General features: G+C 50.9%; 1 protein-coding gene across 9 annotated transcripts in view; it reads left to right on the plus strand.

Annotated features, from left to right (window-relative positions):
* Nucleotides 1-205: 205 nt before the first annotated feature.
* The window catches only part of CUX2 (cut like homeobox 2), a 322157-nt gene continuing 301713 nt past the window's right edge, over nt 206-20649 (plus strand). For 5 of the 9 annotated variants that reach the window (XM_077954996.1, XM_077954997.1, XM_077954998.1 and 2 more), the window contains exon 1: nt 953-1078. Coding sequence is in view for 4 of the 9 variants with exons in the window: in XM_077954994.1 (XP_077811120.1) it covers nt 2252-2413 (162 nt within the window). In the remaining 5 variants the exon portion in view is untranslated. Of the gene's footprint in view, nt 399-952; nt 1223-2243; nt 2414-20649 lie in introns of those variants that run through there. The other 4 variants (XM_028829880.2, XM_077955002.1, XM_077954995.1 and 1 more) reach the window with 3 other exon arrangements.

The following is a 20649-nucleotide window of genomic DNA, read 5'->3' on the forward strand; positions in this document are numbered from 1 at the left end:
TCCCCCCCACCCCTCCCCTCCCACCCCATCCCCGGCTGCCTCCCCCGGGCGGGCGCCGAGCTCCCCGCCCGGCGCGCTCCGCCCGCGCCCTCCGGGGGTCGGGGGGGCGCACGGCTCCCGGGCCCGTTGGCGGTGGCGGCGGCGGCGGCGCGGCGGCGGCGAGGGGCAGCGGGTGGCAGGAGGCCGGAGGGCGCCCGAGGGGCCCGGGGCCGCGGCGCTCAGGGCCCGGGCGGCCGGCGGCGGCCCCGGGGCTGGGGGGAGTCCAGCCCGGATATTGAGTGCAGCCATTGAGAAAAGCCAAACTCTTGTGTGTGCGCGTCTCGATAGCCCCCAAGATGGCCGCCAATGTGGGATCGATGTTTCAATATTGGAAGCGATTTGATCTACGGCGACTCCAGGTTAGTGCGGGCAGCGCCGGCCGCGCGGCCGTGGGGAGCCCCGGGCGCGCCCTGGGCGCATTGGGGAGGTCCCCGGGCGGGCGGGCGGGCGCCCCGGGGCGGCGGGCGGCGGCTGCCGGGGCTCGCCGGGGCTCGGCCGCCCGCTGCCCATCGATAGGTATTAGGAATTGATCTCGCCGCTGCTCTTTGTTCGGTTCAGTCATCGATTAGCTGCCGCGACCATGGAGAAGCGCTAGTGAGCCCTCGGTCGGCGGAGCGGCCGAGCGGCCGGGCGAGGCGCGGGGAAGGCAGGGGCTGCGACCCCGGGCAGGGGGCTGCTGGCGGGACTCCCCGGCGGTTCCCCTGAGCCGCACTTTGCGCGCCTCCCAACTTCGCGGCGCCCGGGGAGGCCGCGGAGCGCGCCGCTTGCCTGTCCGCACCCGGCTGGGGCTCCGGCGAGGGAGGGAGGGAGCTGGCGGGCAGGGAGGAGGAGGAGGAGAGAGGAGGAGGAAAGGAGGAGGGAGCCGGGGTTGGCGAGGAGGCGGCTCCGCGCCCCGCCGCCCGCCGGCACCTCAGCCGCCGCCGCCCGCCTGGCTGCGCAGCCCGGACGCGCCACCACCCGGGGGCCGCCGCCAGAGCCACCGCCGCCGGACTGGCCGCCCGCGCCGGCAGACCTCTTCTCCTCGGGCCGGGGTCTTGGGGTTCGTCTTTGCTTCTTGCCTTTACCCCCCTTCCACCCCATTCCCAAGTCTAGATGCAGACGGGCGGTGGAGATGGGCCCGGGCGCGCGCAAGTTTGCGCTCCTGCCTCCAGGGCGGTGGAGAGCCGGGAGCAGCGCAGAGCAGGTGACTCCCAGCCCTCGGGCCCATGGGAACTTTTAAATGAGAGATTTTCTCGCTTGTTCTGCCTCCTGCGTTTCTCCCCGCCGCTCCCCTTCTGTCCTCTCTCCCGTCTCTTCTTTCTCCCGTCTCTCCCGTCTCTTCTGTTTCTCTCATCTCTTCTCTGCTCTTTCTCTCTCCTTCCCTAGGGCGACTCTTCCAAACCCCATCACTTGCTCCCCATCCTCCCTTTGTGGGAGTCTGTGTGCCTCCCCCAGATTTGGAGGTATTCTCTGCAGACCCGCTAGGAGCCGGGGTTGGGAGGCGGAATCTCAGAGAACGCACCGTGGAGGCGCAGCTCCGGCCTCTGTTCTATCCCGGGGTGCCCCGGACGCGCCTGGCAAGGTCCCCCAGCCTTGGAGTCTCGCAAAGTCTCGGGGGGTGCGGCGGGGATCAGGGGCGGGAAAATGGTGCGGATAACGGGGCGGTTAGAGCATCCTGCCTTGACCGTGACATTCGCGGAAGACGCGAGATCATCAGTCTGGAGATAAAAAGGGACCCACTTTTTTTTTTTTAATCCGCCGGCAAATCTCGTTAAGTTTCTTCTGATAAGTGGTTCTAGCACCCGCCGCTTCTCCCCGCTTCCCAGTCCCCGTCCTTCCAAACGCCCCGCTCCTCGCTCTCCCCCTCCCCCAAAGCCATTGAGCTGGGGAGAAAATCGGGGCACTGAGGCATGCAGTTAATAACTGCCGAGTGCCTTGCAATTCCGGGTCTGCACTCGAGTTGGGGCTACAGTTTGGTGGCCAACTGAGACGGGCAGGACTGCGAGCTGTGCCTGCCGGCTTAAATGATGCTAAAGTGGCCTTTCTGGAAGAGTGGGGGTTGTGGAGGCAGAGAGAGAGAGAGAGAGAGAGAGAGAGAGAGAGAGAGAGAGAGAGAGAGAATTGGGCAGCCACATTGGGCTTGGCACGAAGGCCAATGGTAATCGTATTCCCTGCTAATGTTTGTAAATGAGACCCGGGCACGGCTGGGGGACAGCGTCTTTATTTATGATTGATGTTCTGTAACATAAGGAATGACAAGAACGTGGCACACAAGAGGAGAGGAACCAGAAGGGCTGGCGAAAGCCCTTTGCAGGGTCCTATTGTTATTCCGGGCTGGAGAAAATTTCCGCGGCGAGATTTACAGCGCTGGTATTTGCTCCCTGTCGGCCGGAATGTCAGTTAACACAATTTTCATTAGATAACTCGTTTTCAATCCGGGGAGCTCGGGCTGCAGCCCGGGGAGAGGCAGGGGCTGGGTGCTGAGGGGTGGGTGCGGCTCCCGGGGGGCTAATGTCTGAGCTGGGGAGGTTGGAACCTCACTCTCTTCAATCTTCTACCCAAGGGGTCTTTTGTAGAACGGTTGAGGTCACCCAAATCTTGATTCCAGCTGGACGCCCATTGATCTGGGAACCCTTTGTTAGCGTTTTAGAAGATGCATAGATGGAAAGCAAATTTGAACTGGAAAGGATGAAGGTAAGGGGTGGTGGAGGGGTTTGTTCAGGTGATGGGGAGATAGGACCTAGACCTCCCAGCCTACAGGGTGAATGTGTGAAGGGGGGGGGTTGTTCGTTAAGACAATGGCTGGTGTGTCTGGCACACCGGAGAAGGCTCTTAGGGAAGGGGGGTAAACTCATTTACATCGATATTAAGTGGAGGGGGTATCCCTGTGGGAGTTTGCAAGGCAGCACACTTCTAGAAAGCAGAGAAATAAACGTGGCAGCCGTGGCCGCGTGCAAACATTTTGGCCCTCCATCTGCTGTGTTCACCACCCCCAGCCTGAAATCTTCAGTTGGTCCCCTGGCCAACAGGCCGCAGCCCCCCACCCCCACCCCACCCCATATCCTCACTGATGGCATTTTTGTTGGAAGTGGATTAGGAGCCTAAGCACTTTGGCCTGGGATCCTCTCTTGTACATAATGCCAGTGACTCCTACGACACATTTTTATTTTCATTTTTCCCCCTCCCCTGCTTTCCTCTTATAGGGGAAATAGACAAAAAGGAGAACTTCTGCCGGCTTGTTCTGAGATCCAGGTAGGAGAGGCAGGTCCCCAGGCCCAGGCCTGGGCAGCCAGAGAGCCCTGGTCCCGCATCCTGAGGCTGAGCTGCCTGTGATGGTGAGGAGGTGCGTGGCTTTCACTCCTGGCTGTTCAGGTTGAATGGTTTCTCGCAGCGTGGTTGCTGAGCATTAAAGTGGCCTAGGCAGCATAGGCCGCCCCGTGTCCCCAGGCCATACCACGTCGCTGACGCCGTACTGATCCTGGCAAGAAAGGTGACCTTGTAGCAGCCTGGCGTCCAGCCCTCCGGAAATGTATATTTTTCACAAATGGAAGCGTTCCAGTTATTATTCCTTCCAGCACCGTCTCTGTACATAGCAGGGCTGTTTCCCAGCCTGGAAGTCAGTCAACAACCTTAATGACTTTGGGCCGATGGTAAAGGTGATCTGAGATATGCCACCTTACTCCGCCACTCCTGAGACTACCTCCCCCCATCTTTGCTTCTTTTTTGCCTTTGCTGCTAGCAGCTCAGGAAACGAGAAGAAATAAAATTCCATCCAAAGATAATGCTAGGCATATTTCATTTGGTTATAAGATTGCTTTATGGTGAACATTACTAATGCAGTATTTTTTTATGGCTTTTCTGTGTATAATCGTCGTAACCGGATTCATACCTTTATGATTTTCTTTTTCTGCTTAACTTTCTACTTTTTTTACGATGCTCTGGGTCCAGTCTCCCATGCTGTCTTCCCTGACTCCAAAGAGAGTTAATTGAGCTAACAATGAGCTGGGGGGCACCCAGTCCAAATGAGGGTCCCCAGACCAAATGCTCATCTGTGTTTCTGGGGAGGAAGGAGCTTGGCCGATAGGATTACATAGTACTAATTTGGGAGGAAGGGGCAAATTCTGCTTCGGATGTCAGCAGTTGGGAGGCAGATGAACAGTATAAGCAAAGAGAGGCCGGACTTTTCCAAGGAGTTTGGAGAAACTTCCGGGAACACTCAGTCTCCTGGCGCAGGAGAGCAAGATGGTGCTTGATGGAATATTTTCCCCTGCTCAAAGTTTAGAAAAGAGCAGGGATGTGATTAAAATATTATAACCTTATGATATTCTGAAGTGCATAAATTTTACATATCAGCCACAGAGAGTTTAGACATCCATTAGAGCCTCTGACAGCTTGACTTATCTAAATGTGCTATCATTTAACAATGTGTCAAAATTCCTCTTTCTATAGATGACAGCAGTAAATAAGCTATCAGCCCTGTTGGCGGAATCCTAACTTTGGAAACTTCACCATAATAGAATTACTGCCGAGGTCCAATTGCAGCCGAGGTGGGGAGCGTGAGCCCGCAGAGCTTGGCATGGCTCAGCCCCCTGAGAGGGGTTGGCATTAGGTGAGGACCGCTCTGAGAATAAGACAAACCCTTGGACTCTCTTATAACTCCAGCCAGTGGGTGACCCCATTCCCTCTGCCTCTCCAAGTCCGTAGAACCCACACCCTGTGGCCCTTTTCTGCAGAAAGAGCTAGAAACAGGTGTTGAGAATTTATTTAAAGAACCCAGCAGCCTTTTCTGGGTATCCCAAAATTGTAGTTTCTCAACTTGACAGAGATTGCTTCTCAAAGACAGGCTCTCTCTTTGAATGCAAGAAGAAAAAACAAGCAACATCTCATCCCTCACTGGTTTTGCTGTTGGGGGTCTTGAAATTTCTTTTATTAATACTTGAATTCACTGTAGAAAATGGAGAAACCACGGACCAGCTAAAAGAAGCAAATAAGTGTCTCGGTGGGTTATTTCAGATGAGCACGGTGCTATTTTGACCAGAGGGAACAGCTTTTCTGATGCTGGTGGTGGTTTTTCTTTCTCTTTTCTTCTCCTTTTTTTTTTTTTTTTTAAACTCTCCTGTTAAAAAGAGGATTCTATCTTCGAACTTGACATTCTGTCGTGGTAACCTTTCTTCCGGCAGATGGGATTTCAAACGTGAGCACCTTGGCTGGTGCTAAATATATGGTCCTGGATGATGGTAGACAGGGCTGCCCAGAAATTGTGGTTTTCTGTGCTACTTCTGAAAGGGCTGAATTTCCGGCGGCTTCCTGGCTATCTAATTCAAAGGCCGGGCCTGGCAGAGGTGAAGCATTGGAAGGGGACTCAGGTGGTGACCTGCCTTTGTTCCTGGCCTTGGGATTCAGGGTCCCATCTTCTGTTTGATATTTTTCCTCTGGAGGTGCTTGTTATTTATGATGTTGTCATATACTGGAGGTCGTGTCAGGGATGGTAGAGGTTGGCAGGGGGGAAGGACCCCAAGACCTGTATTCTGTGGTCTCTAGTGCTCCTGGGTGAACCATCCCACATCACAAGTCTCCTGCTTCTTAGCCCATGAAGTCGGCTGGCTGTGCCCACCTTTGCTGTACGAGTTATTGTAAAGGTGAAGGATGCTGTCACCTTTGTGGGTCACTTAAATGCGTTGTCTTCTTCTTTTTTGTTTTTTCAAGATGGAGTCTGGCTCTGCCACCCAGGTTGGAGTGCAGTGGCGCAATCTTGGCTAACTGCAACCTCCGCCTCCCGGGTTCACGTGATTCCCAAGTAGTTGGAACTATGGGCTGACGCCACCATGCCTGGCTGATTTTTGTGTTTTTAGTAGAGACAGGGTTTTGCAGTGTTGACCAGGCTGGTCTTGAACTCCTGACCTCAAATGATCCGCCAGCCTCGGCCTCTCAAAGTGCTGGGATTACAAGTGTGATGACCTTGGGCCCCTCCCCTTCTTTCTCCATCGTGGTCGTGGTGGTGGGGCTATTGACCTTTTAAGCAATATTTTTGAAACAAAAAATTATGTCTAGGATGGAGTTACTTGGTTTCTAAGCCTCAATGAGCCCGTCACCAAAATGACTTGTAGTGTTTTGGAGGATGTAGACTTTATATTCCCATTATGGCCCAGGCGAGGTGGCTTATGCCCATAATCCCAGCACTTTGGGAGGCTGAGGCGGGAGGATTGCTTGAGGCCAGGAGTTTGAGACCAGCCTGGGCAACATAGTGATACCCCTTCTCTACAAAAAATAAAAAAATTAGCTGGACATGGTGGCACCTGCCTGCAGTCCCAGATACTCAGGAGGCTGAGGTGGGAGAATTGCTTGAGCCCAGGAGGTGGAGGCTGCACTGAGCTATGATCATACCAGTGCACTCCAGTCTGAGCAACTGAGCAAGATCCTGTTTAAAAAAGAAAAAGAAAAAAATATACTCCTATCATGTTTAGATTAAATTCAAATTCTTTTCCCCTGACAGATCCCCCAGGATCTGCCCCATTCTCTCGATCTCTCTGGCTCCCTCTCCAACCACTGTCCCACAGCGGCCTTCTCTTTGTCTCACAAACACATCGAGCACATTCCCACCTCAGGGCCTTAGCATGTATGCTTTCTTCTGCCTAAGACCCTTTTCCTCCCATCTCCCTGTGGTTGTCTCCTTCATCTCTTTCATTCTGAGCCCAAATGTCGTGACCACTCAGCCTAAAGAAAACTAAAGAAGCTTCCACCACTGGTTCCCCACTGTAATATGCAGATGTGCTCCCATATTGCTAAGGACACCCCAGAGGGTTTTGACCATAGAACCCTCTCAGGGTATGGTCTCTCTCTACACATGCTAGGTTTACCATCAGATGGGGCCAACCTTTTTCTGTAGAGTTGGATAATAATACACTGGGCTTTGTGGGCCATAAGCCTCCACTCTGCCACTAGCATGAAACAGCCGTAGACAATAAGAATGAATGGACGTGGCTGTGTTCCAATAAAACTTTATTTATACAAACAGGCAGGGGGCCGGATTTGGCCTGAGAGCTGTAGTTTGCCTGCCCTGGGTCTACTGTTCTATGTCATGGCTGTCATATATAGGCTGTGGCATGGCTGAAGTTTTAACTTTCCAGTTAAGAGTATTAAAGTGGATCAAACTCAGTTCCCAAAACTTGTTCTTGACCCTTTCCCTCCAGAGAGAAGCATGAAGAGTCAGGGTGGTAAGAGGCCCCTGCCTGGCTTCAAATCCTGACTCCATTACCTACCAGCTGTGTGACCTTGGATGAGTCACTTAACCTCGCCAAGCCTTACTTTATTTGTCTTTAAATGGGACTAATAATAGTCTCCACCTTCTAGGTTGTTCAGGAAGATTAAACCACTTTGAACATGAAAGGGTTTAGCACAGTGTGGGCACACAGTTGCTGCCCTGTGAGTCTGAGTGACTTCGTATTGTCATTGGTATTTTTAGAGTATGAGAGGAGAAAACCAAATAAACAGCAGTGGCTGGAACTTGCTGGCCTTCCAGGTTGTTTTAGAGATTTCTGGGCAAGTTTTCTCTTCTCTCTTACTCCATTGGGGGTTTACTATATTAGTATTGTACTAATATTATATGTAGTATCTTATATTTTGGGAGCTCTGACTACAGAAATTGCAGATTGGGAGCTATGTCTGGCCCATGGATGTGTCTGTCTAGATTAGTGTGATATTTAAAAACACTTTTGTGTAAGTTGTCAGCATTTAGAACGCAGGAGATTTACCTAAGAAATCCAGGTGACTAGTGTCCCCTGAAAATCAGGATCTCTGGCCACACTGGGCAGGTCCAGTGGAGAAGGGAGTGGAGACCTGGGAGGGACATTCCAGGCAGAGGGAACAGTCAGTGCCAGGGCCCTGTGCCAGGGGTCCTCAGTGGGTCAGGCTAGCTGTCAGGGTCCTGGGGAGGGTCTTCTCTGTAGCTCAAGGCCACAGGTTGCACCTTCCCAGTGCCTAGTTCCAGAAGAGGCTGCATTTCCAGAACAAATGAAAGGCTCCTGACTAACCCATGAAGATACCTGGTTAGTAGCGTTCAGAGCCTGCTGTCTCTGCTTCTTCCCAGGAGCCCACACCCCCAAAAATGGGCCTGTGGCTGTCCCCTGAAACCCCTCCCGAGCACACCCCAGCCTCTGCCAGTCTTCAGTTCAGCCCAGTGAAACAGCAGTTGCAGGATATGCATTTGTCATTAAAAAGAAAGAAAGAAAGAAATCAATCAATCCTTTGGCCTCTTTGGCCTGAGCTGGTCGTTTGCCCAGAGACGCCGGGGGGCCCAGCGGTGCTTAAGACTCTGTGAGCCGCTCGTCGCTCAAGCTGGATGGGGTAAATGGCTCCCCAGGAACCATTATGGTCCATTGACTTGCCCAGCCGCCGGTGTGGACCGTGGGTGCTGCGGATCCAGAGACCACAGGGGTCACAGGGGCCGCCAGCCCAGGGCAGATTTCCCTGAGTGGGGCCGTCACTCCTAGACCTTGCTGCTACAGACGCCTGCGAGTGTCTGTCATCCGCTACGAGTGTCTGTGGGTGCGGGTGTCCCAGGGGATGTGGTGTGCAGAATCAAGCCCTACACCCTCCACCTCCAAAGACTACCTGGACTCTGGAGCCAGGAGGCCAGGGTTCAAATCCCAGCTCTGCCACTTACCAGCTGTGTGACCTTGGGTGAGTCACTTAACCTTTCTGAGCCTCACTTTTCTCATATATAAAATGGGGATAATAGTAGTAGTCACCTCCTTAAGAATTGTTGTGATGACATTTATTATTATTTTTTTGAGACAGGGTCTCACTCTGTCACCCAGGCTGGAGTGCCGTGGTGCCATCAGGGCTCACTACAGCCTCAACCTCCTAGGCTCGAGTGATCCTCCCATCTCAGCCTCCCAAGTAGCTGGGATTATAGGTGCACCACCACCACACCTGGCTTTTTTTTTTAAATGTAGACATGGAGGTCTCACCATGCTACCCAGGCTAGTCTTGAACTCCTGAGCTCAAGTGTTCTCCCACCTCAACCTCTCAAAGTGCTGGGACTACAGGTGTGAGCCACTGTGCCCAGCCTGTTTTGAGGATTAAGTGAGTTAATGCATACGAAGCGCTGAGATCCATGCCCAGCACATTGAAACATGATATAATGTTAAAATGAATAATAATTGCAATTATCCTTCACTCCAGAACTGTACATTCACCACTTATGGTATAATTAATAATTATATATAAAAACACAAATACAATAACTAATAATTACGTATTAAAGATGATATAGCAAGCAAGGAAGGCAAGGTGCCAGCTCTCTCAGAGCCCACAGGCCACGGGATGAGTGGATGCACATGTCATTTCCCGGATGGGCAAGGGGAATAGATTCCAAGATAGCATATGGCAAAGGAATTGCCTGGGTCTGGACCTCAGGGGATGCTTCCTGGAAGAAATGACCCTTCCGTTGAGATCTCAAGGACAAGGTTAGGGAAAAGCATCTCAGAAGAGGGAATAGCATTTGCGGAGACCCCGAGGAGGGTGGAAGAATTGTGCCTCCAAGGAACTGAAGGAAGCAGTATGGCCAAGGGAAGATTCTGAGCAGGCTATTGGGCCCGCCCCATCCTCACTTTTGCCACCTGCCAATGAGGAGTAGGGATGGAGGATATAACATGACACTGCATGGCCGGGTGCGGTGGCTCATGCCTGTAATCCCAGCACTTTGGGAGAATGAGGCGGGCAGATCATTTGAGGTCAGGCATCTGAGACCAGCCTGGCCAACATGGTGAAACCCTGTCCCTACTAAAAATACAAAAATTAGCCAGGCTCGGTGGCTCACGCCTGTAATCCCAGCACTCCAGGAGGTACCATTGCTACACCCATCTTCCAGATGAGAAGACCATGGCTCTGAAAGGGGAAATAACTTGCCCAAAGACACATATGTAGGAAGAAAGGAGAAGAGCTGGGATTTGAATCCTAGTTGCCCGGTGCATACTCGCGAGATAGCAATGGTAGTAGGAGAAAGGGCATTCCATGAGAATGCATCGTGCCCATCTTCAACTTCAGGGAGTGTGATTGGCCCCCATGCTGCACTGGAAATCCATCCCATAGCTGGCCCAGCCAGGGGCAGAGTGCAGCAGAAATTCTGTTGCAGACTCGTACCTGGGACACATGGGACCCCCTGCTAACTCCATGGCAGTCTAGGAGCTTCCATCAACCAAACAACCTTCCTCCCGTCCTTCCGTCCTCTCTCTTCTTCATACTGGCTCCTTCCAGCAGGTGCAGACGTTGACCCTTACACATCTCTTTGCCATATAACTGTGCCTTCAAGTCTGTTTCTTGTCCCACAGGAAAGAAGAAATGGGATTGGGACATCTGCATGAGGCTCTCAGGGTGTAGGAGACTCTCCATTGAGGTTGCTGTCATGTCTTGGGGGGCACCGGGGAGCCGTCACTCCCAGCACTGTCTCTTTCCCGGTTATCTGTCCTTACTTGCCCTCAGGCTTTAGGATCCCCCCATCCTATCCCCCTCCCATCCCCGCCACTCTCCCCGTCTTTACTCGAGCCCCTGTGGCCTCCTTGCTGTGCCTCAAACAAGCCAAGCATGTCCCAGCCTCAGGGTCTTGGCACTTACTGTTCCTTCTCTCTGAGACAATTTCCAGACACCTCCCTTCAGTTAGTTCGGTCCTCCACTTGAATACCACCTCCTCAGAGAGGTCCTCCTTGACTTCTCTTTCCAAATCAGCTCCCCTCTCCTCACTTTACCTCACCTGATGTGATTAATATTTATTTGTATATTTATTTGTTCATTTGTTTACTGTCTGCTTCCCTCTCTGGGGAGGGCAGGGACATAGTAAGTGCTCAATAAATATTTGAATGATGGGGTGGCTGAATCCACAGGAGGGATGAGGTTGGGGGCAGTTGCCCCTTGACTTCACCTTGAAGGGCAGTCTTGGGGGACCCCTGGCTCACTGGCTCTTGAAAGTTGCTGGGAATTGGGCACCGGCCTCAGGCCTGTGGCAAATGAGGGTTTACCTTTAGCTCCATCAGTGTCGCCTTAGGGTGACCCCACTTCCAACCTGGGAAGCAGCTCCCATCTAATTAATATATCTATTTATTAATTGCTGGCAGGCTGCAGGTCATAAGCGATGATTTGGTGGCCTTAGCCACAGAGAGCTGAAAGCATCCCTATAACCTGTGAGATGGCTGTCGTCTGGGACACAAGACAGCCAGTTAACGTCCTCGGACCCAGGTGACATTCTTCTCCTGATTCCCAGGCCCACTGGATCAGCCCAGCAGGCATGAGAATGTGGCCTGGGTCTTTGGGTAGTGATCCCAGGGTTGAGGGGCTTTCTTTCCCACCATGCCCAGGGACCCCTTGTTTATAATCAGGCAGGAGACCCATCTTTCCTTCTGTGGCTGGGCCCCAGTTTTTCTGTCTAGAATGGAGCATCCCTGGTTTGTTGAGACAGGTCATTTATTCATTTGATGAGCATTTTTCAGCCCCAGCTATGTGTCCCAAGCTGCCTGAGATGTTGAGAGTGTAGCAAAGAACAAAACAGACCAAGTCCTGCCCTCATAAAGCTTCTACTTCATAATCATTTGGAGGTAGAAGTACTTTTCTTCAAGGATCGTGAGAAGTAGAAAGTGACAGTTCCATGTAGACACTTGGCCTAGGGCTGGGCATGTTGTGAGCCTTTCCTAATGGTGATTATTATTAATTGCTATTTATTATCTTTATTGGCAGTTGTTATTGTTATCTTTCTTAAAATGGAAGGGCATTTCCTGTTGAATTTCAGTTGCCTTGGGAGCTGCACCTGCAATGATGGGAGCTGGGCTCGGAGTGGTCAGATCTTGCTTCAGACCCCGATCTTGCCACTTCCTCACTGGAAGGCTTTTGGCAACTCCCCGGTTTTGTAAGCCTCAGCTTCCTCATCTGTAAAATGGGACTGAAACACAGCCCCTACCTCACAGGGACATTGAGAAGATTTGATTTGATGGAGAGCCCATAACACACACTTGGGACACCATCATTCCCCAATAAACAAGAGCAACTAGTATTACCTTTATTATTATTGCCATCATTGTTGTTTGTCATTCACCTCTGAGGCCTCACTGGTCAGCTCAGAGGTGCCCAAATCTGGGTGGAGCCTAGAGATTGATTTGTAGTATTAGCCGCTCAGGTATCAGATGAGAGAAGCTCACCTGAACTCCAGCCAGGCGCAGGAACCCCCACCATACCCTGTAAGGACAGGAATCTAACCTGGGTCTTTCTCCCAGCGCGGCCCACCCGGAGCCAGCAGCCAGCAGCCAGGTGCACTGGCTCTTTGCAGAGAAGCTTGGGACAGGAGGTCAGGCCTCCCTGCATGCCGCCTGGCAGGGCTTAGCAAGGCCGGGCCTGGCTTTGTGGGTCAGAAGACAGCTTGCGGAGAGGCCTGTGCAGGCCTGGAATTTCTTTAACAAATGGAGCTTGCACTCTTACTGCAATGCCAGACAGTGTTCACAGCCCTTTATATTGTCTTATTTTTATTCCCACAGCAACTTTATGAAAGGAAAACTATGACCATTCCCATTTTACAGATGAGCAGAGTGAGGCACAGAAGGCTTAGTCCCTGGCTACATTGCCAGGAAGCAGCCCAGCCTGGACTTGAACCCAAGACCCAGGGCTGTTGGCCACCCATATTCCTGCTGTGGCCTCACTAATGGCCAGAGGTGCCCCTCCCAGGACTGATGTCTGTCTCATGCCACTGCTGAGGTTCCCCCATCTACAGTCACTATGTCAGTATTTTTCTCTGTATGCTTTTTTTTTTTTTTTTTTTTTTTGAGGCAGAGTCTGGCTCTGTTGCCCAGGCTGGAGTGCAGTGGTGCAATCTCAGCTCACTGCAACCTCCGCCTCCCAGGTTCAAGCGATTCTCCTGCTTCAGCCTCCCAAGTAGCTGGGATTACAAGCGTGCGCCACCACGCCTGGCTAATTTTTTATTTTCAGTAGAGACGGGTTTCACCATGTTGGCCAGACTGGTCTTGAATTCCTGACCTCATGTGATCTGCCTGCCTCCGCCTCCCAAAGTGCTGGGATTGCAGGCGTGAGCCGCCGCGCCCGGCCCCTTTCTGTTCTTTTTAAAAACCTTTGAAGATACTTTGCCACCGTCAACTCATGGAAATGGATTTGGGCCCCAAAGCCTGAGAAGCATGGGTCGGGGGAAGGTGAGAGAAAGCTCCCCGCTCCCAGCTGGGAGCGTGTCTCCCAGCCAGGAGAATGAGCGCCACCCGGCCATCCATCCCCGGCCCCGCTGGTCCTGGAGCCGTGTGGCGCGCCCTGTCGTCCGGCCTGCGTTCCGCAAGATGGAATTCTCGGCCGGGGCTGGTAATAAGCAGGTATTGATTGCTGCCGTGGTCATTATCAAGATTTATTTAGTCAATATGGCCTCCCCGGTCAATAAATCGTGTCGTTGATAAAGAAGGAAGGAGATAGACTTGTAGCCTTTATTAAAAAAGTTTTTTAGAATTTTTTTTAAAGTCAAGTCCAACCCTCCTTTCTGTGGCTGAACTACAGTTTGCGTTTTTACCTTATAAGCTCTTTCTTTCCATGGCAGACCTTACACTCATTGCTCCGGCTCCAGGAAGCAAGGACTTGGGGCTGGGGCTGGGGCTGGGGCTGGAGAATGGTCCCTGGCCTTCGTTCTTTCATTGAATCCTCCCAGCCTCCCTCGGGGCAGGCTCTGGTGTCACCCTATTTTGCAGCTGAGGCTGCTGAGGCCCAGGGAGGTTCATTCCCTAGCCCAAGGTCACACAAGACTCGGACGCGGACAGTCCGGCCAGAGTCTTTGCTCTGAATCTGACATGAATCCATCAGATAGCAGGTATTTCTTGAGCACGCGCTATTGGCCCCGCACAATGCCAGGTGCTGGGTGTGGCAGGGCAAGCTAAACAAATAAATGTGTAATGACAGAAATAGAAAGAATGGAGGAAAGAGTGCTGAAATCACATGGAGGGGCCGCCTGTTTATTCAGGGTGATGATGGAGGCCCACACTGGAGGCTGAGACCTGATCCATGAAGAGGAGCTGTGCAGGCACAGTTCAGGCCGGGGAGCTCACAGCTCCAGGAGGAGCCTGTGCAAAGGCCCTGAGGTGGGACTCAGCTTGGAACGTCCTGTAACCAAAGGGAGGCCAGTGAGGCTAGAGAGGGGAGAAGAGAGGAGGGAGAGAAGTCACAGGGGGAAGTGGTTACTGCTCACGCAGGCCCTTTTAGACCACGGTAGTGGCCCGATTCCTTTGGATTCTATTCTCGTGGAAGTGGGAAGATATTGAGGGTCTAAAACGGGAGAAATGAGATCCAATTTATGTTTGGCTCCCACTGGGTTCAGCCTGATAGGAAACACTGAAGGGAGGGAGGGGACGTTTGGAAAATAGGCAAAGGAGAGCATCTGTGACGAACTGGATGTTGTAATCTCTGCCCAGAAAGGGGTCTTCGTGGTGGGAAGCCTTTGGGCACACAAATGTTTTGAGGACTGGCACTCTACAGCATTGTGGGGGTGGAGAGGTTGCCATGGGGACATGCCTGGTGCCCCCAGCAAGGTGGCAGCTGTGCTTCCTTGGTAAGGGCGTGGCTGGCTTTCTGTGTGAGTGACCAGCTGGTGTGGATTTGTAGGCTTTTAGCGGCAGGCGTGCAGTGGGCAAGGGGCGCTTTCTCCTCTCCTGGACATAGAGCAGGTGCAAAGAGGGTCATGGGGGGCTTGGGTTATGTTCTGAGAAGGGCGCTTTGCCCAGTGGTCTCTGTGGGCTTTACTACCAATGTGTGTCCAGGTGCCACTTGTTAGGAAAGGCCATAAAAAGATGAGGTGACTAAGACAGCGTGGCTGTAGAGCCCGGGCCACATGCAGGTGTTCTGTCCCAGGGGGTCGTGTGCTGACCTTCATATATGGGGATGCTGTTAGGTGTAAGAGAGGTTGGGTGTCTACCTAGGGGACTGCAGGGGATACGGGCTGGAGTATGGAATAAAGAGAACTTTTTTCACCCTTTAGTTTTGTCTAATCTGTGAGCACCTGTGGACTGGAAGTCTAGCAGGGGTTGGGGGATCACCTCTTTATCATCCATCACCCACTCATCCACCACCCACCCAACATAGTCTTATCTGCTGTTTCATAAATCTGCTCTCTCATCCACTGTAATATCCACCTAACACTTTATCCAGCTGTGCTTCCCCATTTCTTACTGATCTTAACTATCCATCCGTCTGTTCACTCATCCATCCATCCATGAATCTATCCATCCATCCATGAATCTTTCCATCCATCCATCCATGAATTTATCCATCCACGAATTCATCCATCCATCCATGAATTCCTCCACCCCTTCACCCACCCATTCATCTATCCATTCATCCATTTAGCCACCCAGCAACCTTCTCATCCACCCATCCACATATTTGTACATCCAACAAAAATCCCTTCTTCCGTGCATGCATCCATCCACCATCTACTCAGCCAACACTAGGAATGTAAAGATGAAGAGAAAGCAGTCCCTGTTCTTAAAAATGCTTTCGATTGGTGGAGGAGTCAACTGTAGTGAAATACCCCCCAAATGACATCATCAGCACAGTAATCAGAGGCTGTACACAGAGCTATGGGACCAAGAGGGGAGACAAACACTGGCCTTGCAGGCCTGCGAGGTTGGTGAGGGCTGCTGGAGAGGGTTCTAGGCTTGGGACGTGTAGTTCTCCCCTCCTTCCCCATGTGGATTCAGTGATATTCTCTAGCCTAGGCAGCGGGTGGCTGGTCTCAGAGGGCAACCTGCCTTCAAGGAGACACCACAGGAATCATGGTCACCAAACCCTGGATGGGCCCAGGTGGGACCAAGCTCTGTCCTGTAGCAGATTGGAGCCCAGCAAGGTCTTTGAGAGACTTTTTTGGGCAAGGAGGATGATCTATCACCAAGGAGGTGGACAAGGCAGGTCACCAGGTCTGCCACTAGGACAGGGGCTCCCTGGTCTTACTGTTCAGTGCAGATTAGCAGTCCCTAACCTCTGCATGGTGCTTGGAGCCTGTCAGAAATGGTTCCACTCGCCTATGCTGTTGGACCACCTCCCAGTCTGCAGAGGAGGAAACTGAGGCACAAGGGTATATGAAGGAAGGCAGGGCAGAGAAACCCTTCACCTACATCCTCCTCTCCTGCTCAGCCACATTTATAGAGCATCTGGCTCACACTCAATCCCATTTCTGTATCTCCCACCCACCCCGCCGCTTCCCCCACAGAGCCCCCTCTTGGCCCTCCTGATACTACATTCTCTTCATTTTCCTCCTACCCCTTGCCACCACTTCCCTGTTTCTTTTCAGACCCATCCTCCTCTGACTGGCCTCTAATTATGTCGGTCCTTTCAAGGTCCATCTCTTCTCACTCTGTGTCCTGACCCTGTGTGACCTCATCTGTATCCACAACATCACTGCCTCCCCGCTCTCCAGTCTCTGCCTCTGGGTGCCAAACCTCTCTGTACAACAGCCTTCTTGACATCTCTTTCTTTCCTTTAAGCCACTTTATTGACTTTTCTTGAATGTCTGTCTCAAAGATGTCTCCAGGTCAAGATGTTCAAAACCTAATTTTTCTCTCCATTGTAGGGTCTTCATCTTAGGGATGGCTCCATCCGGGTCTACAGGACAGAAACGTGGGAGCTACCCTGATTACCTCCCTCTCCTGTATGCCTCCCATGTCCAGTTCATCACTAAATCCTGGGGATTTACCTCCTAGATACCTCCTGCTTCCCATCTCCTACCTTCATCTCCACCGTTGTCGCTTGGACCCATGCCCCCATTGCCTCTCCCTTGGACTTTGGTCTACTAATTTCTTCCTTTGCTGACTCTGGCTTCTCCACTCTCTTGACCACAGCAGCAAGTGAGGTTATTAAAAATTGGTTAAGAAGTTTTTAATAGAAGTTTAAGAAGAAGAGTTTCCAGGGGACGATGAAGAGAGGTTGGTTAATGGGTACAAACATACAATTAGATAGAAGGAATACATTCTAATGTTCGATAGCAGAACAGGGTGACTATAGTTAACAGCAGTGTGTTGTGTATTTCAAAATAGCTAGAAGAGAGGACTTGGAATGTTTCCAGTACCTGGGTGATGGATATCCTAAATACCCTGACTCGATCATTACACATTCTATGCATGTAACAAAATATTACATGTACCCCATAAATATATATACAAATATTATGTATCAATTAAAAATGCATTTTGTTTTAAAAAGTACCATTTCCAATGGCCCTCCATTGCTTTTGAGGTGAAAGCCTCAATGTAACTAACCTTCCATGCTCAGCATGGACTGGTCACTGCCCTCTGTTCTTGGTTTATAGTGTCGTTCAAGTCTTCTGTTTTCTTGTTGATCTTCTGTCTAGTTGTTTTGTGCACTGTTGAAAGTGGAGTGTTGAAGTCTCCAACTATTGTTAAATTGTCTATTTCTCCATTTCTGTCAGTTTTTGCTTCATATATTTTAGTGTTCTGTTATTAGGTACATATATACATTTATAATTGCTATCTCTTGCTCACAGATTGGCCCTTTTATTTAGCAAATGTCCTTTCCCTAGTACCCTTTTTTTTTTTTTTGCTATAGAGTCTGTTTTGTCCGATACTCATATAGTTACTCCCAGTTTCTTACGGTGGCTGTTTGCATTATATGTTTTTGCATCCTTTAACTTTCCATCTGTTCATGCCCTTGAATCTAAAGCGTGTCTCCTATAGACAACATATAGTTGGATCATGTTTTTTATCCAGTCTGAAAAGCTCTGCTCTTTGATTGGATTGTTTAATCCATTCATATTTAATGCTATTATTGGTATAGTAGAATTTGTCTGCCATTTTCCTTTTTGTTTTCCATATCTTTTTGTTACTCTGTTTCTCTTTTACTACTTTCTTTTGCATTGAGTGAATATTCTCTAATGTAGCATTTTAATTTAATTAGTGAGGTTTTCTTTAACTGTATTATTTGAGAATTTTCTTAGTGGTTGCGCTAGGGTTTACCATATATATTGTAACTTATAAGAATCAAATTCAGATCTGTATTAGTGTAATTCAGCATGCCCTTCGTTCTTTTTTAATTGGCACATTATAACTGTACATGTGCCCTAGCCAGCATGAATAATATATAGTACTACATATGCTTAACTGTACATGGCACATATTCTTACATATTTACCTGACCTTCTTGCAAACATGCTTACAAGCAAGAACTCTAATGAGTAACTCAACAGTAACACATAACACATTTTTCCAAAGCCTACTCACCACCTCCCGGATACCAACTAAACCAGTTGTGTATTAATCGTACATAGTACATTAAACCGTTCATTGGACATAGCACATACCTATCAAAAGTGTCCTCCTCACTACGGATGCCCCCCCTCACTTAGTGCTCCCCCGAGCCACATTCCTTGTGCTCCCCATGTTCCTTGTTTCCTTGTTTCCTTCCTTCCTGCACCATAGCCCCACTGGGTGACCTGCTGTCTCTGCCTACGACACTCTTCTCGTACTTCTTCCCATCAACTCCTCCTTGATCCTTGGAGCTTACTCAATATCACTTCCTTGGGGCAGCTGCCTGCTCCAGCTCGTATGGCCCCATGAGGCTGTGTACCCCATCTTTACAGCACTCACCATAGCAGGTGTCAGACATAGCTCTGTGGGTTACTGATGAACACCTGCCTCCCTCGTGGACTCTCATCACCATGAGGGTATACAGCAGTGTGTTTGTGGGTCTTTTCATTTTTTGTCTGTGTCCTTGTGTGTGTATCTTAGTGTGTTTCTATGTGTGTGTCTTTGTGTCTGTGTTTTTCTGAGTATGTCTCTGAATGTGTGCCTGTGTGTCCGCATCCACACGTGGAGATCTGTGTGTGTGTGTGTCAGTGTGTGTCTTCGTTTATTTGTGCACCTTAGTATGTCTCTGTGTGTGTTTGTGTGCTCATGCTCCCAGGCAGAACTTCTTTCAACATCTCCTTGCCTTGCAATTATATTCTGTCTAGTTTGGTGTGGCATTTAATGACTTCCCCAAAGCTAAGCATGGCCCCTGGAGAGGTAATCTCACTGTGATGGAGGTGACATGGGCATGTGGGGCCAGTGGCAGGCACTGCCTCCCCAGGATTGCCTGCTGCACCTGCTGAAGCTCCCCCACCCCTACCTTCATCCCTTTGAGGGGAAAACCCCAGACAGGTAGCTTGGTGCAGGGGCAAAGCAGGGCTCTTGCCGAACAGACTGGCTCTGCTCTTGCCAGCTACATGAGGCAGCCAGAGGACTGCTCTGTGCCTCAGTTTTCTCATCTGCAAAATGGGGGCAGCAAAAATAATCCCCTCATAGCATCTCCACATGGAGGAAATAGGCGACTCTACATGCAGGGCCCAGCACGATGCCTGGCACATACCAGGGGCTCCGGAAATGTGATTTTGTCTCTCGTGCTTGCTCCCCCGTGGCTCTTGCCCCAGCAGTGGGAGAGCGATTTCCCACTAAGTCCCACTAATGACTAAGAAACGCTCTTCCTTCAAGAGGGCCCTTTGCCAGTGTCATCTCTGGGGCCATCTAAGGGCTGTATACCTGCTCTAGTGAAAGCAACGTCCTAACCCACTTATGCTGAGATGTTCAGAGGCCTCCCGTGGACGCACAGCATTTCCCCAGCAGAGATGGGATTTAGCCCCAAGAGTATTCTAGGAATCTGCCACGTACTTCCGTAGTCTCCAGCCTTAGCATTCTGTCTCACTATCTCCACTTCTACATCCTCCGTACTCCTCACACTTCCCAGCATTGCATTTTCTGTTTCCTCTGCCTGGAACACCGTTCACGTTGCTTTTAGTAGGCCCCTGCCCTCTTTCCCTGACTCTGCGCTGGGTTGGATGTCTTCTTTTACCTCTCACTTGGACATCCCTGGCCTGGGCTGCTTTCCGTGCTTCCAGATGATTCCACAGTTCCTTGGTCCTTGTTGGTCTACCCTATCAGACGGTGAACTCATTACCATACATCAAAGCTACAGCACTTGGTGTGGTGATTTGGTCAACATTGAATGCCTGGTGACCTGATCAGAGGCCCCGTTTTAAAAACTCAGAGCCGGGCGCAGTGGCTCATGCCTGTAATCCTAACACTTTGGGAGGCCACGGCAGGTGGATCACCTGAGGTCAGGAGTTCGAGACCAGCCTGGCCAACATGACAAAACCTGTCTCTACTAAAAATACAAAAATTAGTGAGGCCTGGTGGCGCACGCCTGTAATCCTAGCTACTCAGGAGGCTGAGGCAGGACAATTGCTTGAATCCAGGAGGCAGAGGTTGCAGAGAGCCGAGATCGTGCCACTGCAGGCTAGCCTGGGCGACAGAGTAAGACTCCATCTCAAACAAACAAACAAACAAACAAACAAACAAAAAACCAGATTCCTGGCTTTCTCTTCAGTGCGAGAGCTGGTGTCCCCGGGCCTGCATTTCACACAAGGCTGGGTTCTGGGGATGCGGGTTTCCCATTTTGCAAAACCTCCGCTGAGCCCAGGCCTCCCTCTGCAGCTTTCAGTGTGGCCCTCATATAAGCGTGTGAGTTATAGCAACCTCACCCTGGGCATTAGCTGTGCCGACTTTTGTGACTGGTGTGGAGGTGACTCTGCCTTCTCTGGCCTCCGTAGAGCCATTCCAGATA

This window comes from Macaca mulatta, chromosome 11 (assembly GCF_049350105.2).
Source record: "Macaca mulatta isolate MMU2019108-1 chromosome 11, T2T-MMU8v2.0, whole genome shotgun sequence".
Classification (NCBI taxonomy): domain Eukaryota; kingdom Metazoa; phylum Chordata; class Mammalia; order Primates; family Cercopithecidae; genus Macaca; species Macaca mulatta.